Source organism: Gymnogyps californianus, chromosome 7, assembly GCF_018139145.2.
Source record: "Gymnogyps californianus isolate 813 chromosome 7, ASM1813914v2, whole genome shotgun sequence".
Taxonomy (NCBI): Eukaryota; Metazoa; Chordata; class Aves; order Accipitriformes; family Cathartidae; genus Gymnogyps; species Gymnogyps californianus.
Genome location: NC_059477.1, coordinates 39,334,540 through 39,340,539, shown reverse-complemented (window position 1 = coordinate 39,340,539; position 6,000 = coordinate 39,334,540). Strand labels below are relative to the sequence as shown.

The 6,000-nt window shown below is 42.6% G+C and overlaps 1 protein-coding gene across 1 annotated transcript in view; it reads right to left on the bottom strand.

The window, feature by feature from the left end:
* Positions 1-216: 216 nt before the first annotated feature.
* KYNU (kynureninase) overlaps positions 217-6,000 on the bottom strand; it is a 55,385-nt gene continuing 49,601 nt past the window's right edge. The window contains exons 13-14 of the mRNA XM_050900167.1: positions 2,021-2,251; positions 217-480 (exon numbers count right to left, since the gene is read on the bottom strand). Coding sequence (XP_050756124.1) covers positions 328-480; positions 2,021-2,251 — 384 coding nt within the window. The 3' untranslated portion in view covers positions 217-327. The remainder of the gene's footprint in view (positions 481-2,020; positions 2,252-6,000) is intronic.

Here is a 6,000-nt window from a genome sequence, read left to right as displayed (position 1 = left end):
TAATAAAGAAGGGATTTTTTTTTTCATTCCTGTTCTAGTTGATAGCAATTCTTCCATGCTTCTCAAAGCTAATGTAATAAAACTACATAAAATGTTTAAGAAAAGCCCCATTAAAATATACAAAGCATACTAATTCAGGAAGTCAAAGTCAAAGCAGAGTGGAAATATGAGCTTTAATAAAACTATGTCTGTTGTAAATAACTATTCAAGCACAGTCATTTTTTTGCAAATTGCATAAGATGTAGCTCAGTCTACTCGAAGCAAAGAATCGCTCAGTGGGATAAATGCATCTTAGTCAGAAATAGATTAAAAGATACAGCTGAGCCATCAATAAGAACCAGATAGCGCAGTATTGTTTGCTGTTTGTTTTGAAGAAGTAATTGCAGATCCCAGGATTTCAATAAATCTGTGCACATCATGGAAAGAATTGTAGAGAGGAACTGGGGCAACGCGAAGAGCATTTGGTTCTCGCATGTCACACTGCAAAACAGAAAGGGAATGAATGCTTACTAAATTCAGGTCACTTCATGTTTATCTGTCAGACTATATTTTTAAATGTTATCCTTGTCTTCAAGGAAGAATGACTGGACCGACAAGGAGACACATGCAAAAACTTTGGGACCCCCAAGAAACTACTGTGAGGAGCATTATCGTGAAGAACATCGCAAGAGTAGTAGCGTGTTGCCTAAAAAAGGATGCAAGGCTCAGGATGGGCAGGACTCTAGCAGTGCCATTGAGGGACTCCAAACCACCTATGCATCTCCATAATTTACCTAAGCGCCTATAGCTTCAACCCATAGTTGAAGAGGCACACAGGTGACAAAAAAGCCACCACAAAACAGAAACGTGCCAGTATGATAGAGTGCCTTGTACTACAGGTACAAGTAATGTCGCAGGGCTTGCAGTATTTTTCTTCCCCCCCTCTGTGAATTTGAACCTTTTGCTGAATAGAATAATCTCTCATATTTGAAGCATATTACTGCATTGCGAAGACAAGCCAACAGCTTAAGGCCCCATGCCCTCTTAAAAGCAGCAGTTCCTGGAATTCTCTGGCAGCACCAAAACCGCAGCATATTTAGCCTAGAAGAGTTGCCCTTTGGGGACACAAGCCACCAGCAGAAATAAAACTCATATATCATTTATATGGCATTACGCTATCAGCCTCACCTCCCAGCACTTCTAAATCACCGAATGTATAGCCTTAAATTTAGCTTTTATTCTTTTTGAGCAGTGCTCACCGGTAACTGTGCCATTACATGGCACTGCTGTTCAGTGGCCTCTTTTTCCGAGTGCTAAAACGCATCTCTAAGGAAAAGACAGCTTCTTAATTGCTCCACCTCGAAGCATCCCAAAGAGCAAGGGTTTGGCCATTTGCAGATCAGGAAAGGGACTGGTGGAGGTTCAGAGCTCCTTGTCATCGTCGGTCTGTAGGTGTGCGAGTTGTGGCGTTGAGGATGGCGAGCATCGCCTGAGTGCTGCTGACTGCCAGCACCCCGGGGTGGCTCAGCCCTCCTCTTTGTAGTCTCTGGCCTCATGCCTGGACCCACGGCAGGGGACCTGGGCAAGCATACCGAACAGAGGAAGCCTGTGCAGGCAGTACATCGCACTGGACAGCTCTGACATACTCATATTTGTGTTTTTCCAGTGATTTGGGTTTTTTCTTTTTTTTCCCTATCTTTCCTGTTCAGACCATCAGCTTCAGATCCGTAATGTTGCCCACCATAATGCACCCACAAAGCAGCTCTACCCTCACTAGTGACTCCAGGGTGCTACTTGCAGAACTACTGGAAATAAATCGAGAAAGGACAATATATAGACTAACAAATAATTTATAAAATAACTCTACTTATTTGATTATTTGCACAAGTAAAGACTGAAGATGCTATGTAAGCAATTTTCATCATTCCCAGTCTTTTTTGGCCTTATATGTGACTATATTTGAACAAAAGCAAAATCATTACTTTGTTATGGTATAGGTTCACAAAACAGCGCACAAGAAGATGAAGTTTGATTTACTCACAGCTACTCCTCTCTTCTCCAGCTCTTTAAACACAGATTTGATTGGAAGGGAAAAAGATAGCGTGAGTTGGCATCCTCTTTCCTCAATCTGAGATGGCGTGATTATTTTTACAAAGGGCTTCTCTGGATTTGTTTTATCCTCATTGTAGTAATGCTTTATCAGGTATTCCAAGTAACCGGTGAGTAGAACGGATTTCCTTCTCAGTGCTTTCATTGTAGTTTGACCAAAAACCTATAATGATTTTAAATCGTTAGAATGACAATGCATTGCTATAAAAATTAAAAAGGAAGTTGTCCTAGTTTTGGCTGGGATAGAGTTAATTTTCTTCTTAGTAGCTGGTACAGTGCTGTGTTTTGGATTTAGTGGGAGAACAATGTTGATAACACACTGGTGTTTTAGTTGTTGCTAAGTAGCGCTTATCCTAAGCCAAGGACTTTTCAGTTTCCCATGCTCTGCCAGCAAGCAGGTGGGCAAGGAGCTGGGAGGGAGCATAGCCAGGACAGCTGACCCCAACTAGCCAAAGGGGTATTCCATACCATAGAACGTCATGCCCAGTATATAAACTGGGAGGAGTTGGCTGGGAGGGGTGGATCACTGCTCGGGCATCGGTCAGCGGGTGGTGAGCAACTGCATTGTGCATCACTTGTCTTTTCTTGGGTTTTATTTCTCTCTCTTTTTTTTGTTATATTCCTTTTCATTACAATTATCATTATTATTATTAATTTTATTATTACTATTGTTATTATTTTATTTTATTTTAGTTATTAAACTGTTCTTATCTCAACCCATGAGTTTTACTTCTTTTTTTCGATTCTCTTCCCTGTCCTACTGGGAGGGGGGAGGAGTGAGGGAGCGGCTGCGTGGTGCTTAGTTGCTGGCTGGGGTTAAACCACGACAGAAGTAAAGAAGGCTAAAAGGGTAGCAGATTTCTCTATACATTATCACTGGAATCAAGTGACATAGACATTATACATAAACATGGCAGGATTGGGCTTTTGAAAACACAGGATAATGTTATTACTTTAGGTAATGAAAGACATTTCTGTCTACTGTTAAAAAGTTTTACACACATCCATATCTGCATAAATGAACTTGCACACAAAACCAGTTTGCTAAGAGACCCCTCACTTGCATATCTGAAGAGGATCCATAAATTCTCTGTACGTGCAATAGGGCTGCATGAAACTCAAAATCACATACAAGTTTTTCCGTGTATGTACCTCAGGTAACAAAATCCAAGGGTCAAGACTGAAACAGCCTGACTGATCTACAAATGCTTGTCTTTGAAAACACAAAATTTACACTACATATTGACTTTACTGCTTTAAGTTCTGTATAGGCTCTGCCTCTGCTAGTCCGCATGAAGAAAAAATATTCACTTGATTCTGGTTTAATAGCTCTATGCTCTTACACAGCTACAAGGACTGGTGACCTCAAAACATCACGAGACATGCAAAAGTTATTGCTTAAAAATGGCAGTGCTGCTTTGCCACACAAACAAGAACAAACAATGTGGCAGAAGAGTCTGGGAGCAGGAGAAGGCAAGACAGCTTCTGCTTGTGCTCTGGAAAGGCTCAGTTACAGGGAATGCGACCCCAGAAACAATTTACCCTTGACTTCCCCAAACCTTCCCTTTTCTTCTTCCCATGCAAGTAGCTTCAGGGAAAAATGACAAGATATAGACGTGCAAGTACCCGATAGTCACTTCGAATCACATTCTGGCACATAAATGCAATATCGCTGCTCATGGACAATTATGCCTCCACCGACTGCAGCTGCAAAATCAGAGGCAAGGAGAAGGTCCTGTATGTAAATCCATGCTCTTTGCTCTCAAGAAATCACTGCTCCCCATTGAAGGAGTAGCACTTTTAAGATTACCTATATCATAACCTGGAAGAGCGTATAAAGAGGTAACTGAGAAATCCCACTCAAAATAAAGCAAAGTCTGGTTTCCAGCAGCACCTGGAAATCACTCTTTTGTGGAATATCCCAAGTATTACTCCGTGATGCTATCACAACCACAAGATGCTGCACAACACCAAAAGCCCCTACACGTGTTTTCTGTGAAACGAAATATGGCTGCTGTAAGACAGACTTCGCATGGAGACAATGCAGTCACGGAAATAAATGTGACAGGGACCAGAGCTGTCAGCAGTCAGTACTTGCACAGGTCAACAAAAATCTGGAGGTGCTTCCCTCACCACACAGGCAGGCAGAGCGTACACACGACTATTCAGCACGTTACTAGAGGTAAAATGGAGACCTGCCTCCTATTCCTCCGGGCTTTGCAGCAGTATGAGGGATGGATCTCCTTAGGCTGCACGCGAAAATCTGTTTGCTCAGGCTTTTTGCAAGGAATATTTGGCCTCCTGGGTGCAATTTTTTGAAAAGGATCTTTTAAATGTGGCTGTAGAGTGCTCCCCTTTTTTCCATAAAAGGGAGCAGCTACTGCCATAACAGTGACTTTAAGCATTATTGAGGAATAACATCCATTAACACTTGCAGTTTTCATTGTTTCCATTGGAAACACTGCCTTCTGCTTAATGTGTCCCAGTGAAGGTGGCATGCAATTTCACTAGCCATCTCTTGCCAGACATGAAAACTATTCTGTTTCCCACTGTATTAGAGCAATTAGCACTGGGAAATCCTGGCTGTGCCAAAAGGTAATGCAGGCGCGGAAAGGGGAGGCGATGGAAACTGCTCAGCCCTCATTGTTTGAGGCTCCCTGCAGTGGGCTAAATGACATCAGCCCACACAAACTGGAGCACTGACAATCTGGGTCATAGCAGAATAGCTTTCAGCTTATCTCAAAGGTCACATAAAGTTTAAAAAAATATATTGGATGTTTAAGGACTAACAAAATAAATTGTCAGGCAGAACAAGAAGCATTGCTGTGCCCTTTGCAGTCCTTCAGCGTTGCATGTAAGCTGGAGAGAGCACAACTGGCAATTTTCTGACTTTGTTTGCTTAAGATACTGTTTTTTCAGTAAATAAAGAAGAGGGACATACAGCGTATGGACATTGCTCTTTGTTCCAGCATCAGCTTTGCTGTTACGCTAGCATTAATGGAATGCTAGTAGAAATAAATTTCTCCCATTTATGCTGGTGGCAAAACCTTGCTAACCAAGGCTGGCTTGAAAAGCAGGAAAAATCTTAATATAGTAGCATATGTAGCATATAGTAGAGAAGTCTGTGTAAAACCCTCCTTTTCAGCCACAAAGACCTAGAGTCTGGCATTTCAGGGGCGAACCATCCATAAGAGAAGTGCTGCTGCGTCTCAATATGAAACACAGTGCGATACAAGGTGTTTGGAGAGCAGCTGCCTGCCTTCCGATGGGGCTGAATTGTTCTCTCCAAGGCGGACCAGAGAGCTTTCAGCACATGGGTCACACCTTCCTAGAAAGGAAGGGATTAGCTCTGTATGGCAGGACTGCCCTTTCCGCAGCCGTGATCTCAGCGATTCGTATAGAGATGGGTCAGAGGTGGGGCTCCGCTCTTTTGGCCACCAGAAAATGAAGAGGTGAAAGAAAAAACAGTCTGGAGCTATACCACACTCATGAATTCTCCTTTTAGGAAGCATTGACAGACAGCTTCTGTCTTTTCTGTTTGTAATCAAAGGGACTACAGTGGATTGCAAGTTCCCTGAGCCACTGGTTCAATTTAGACTCCAGGACACCCAGTGGCCACATCCATTTTCTGTCATAAAGGAGCTAACTCTGTTTTGCTCAGGGAAATATATGTAGAAACACCTCTGGATGCAACTTTTCAGAGCTACATGATTCCTTCATAGGAAGATCTTGAACAGCATCCTTCGCATGAGTTGCACTGAGGCAAGCTCTGAATATCTCTATGGGAAAAGCTGCTGTTTGTATTGAGCCCCTAAAAGCCGGGACAAACACAGCGGCAGCGGTCAGGCTTGGAGGTGCAAACCTCGTGTATACTGGGTCCAACAGCAACGTTTGTGAGAACAGTGAAGGGAT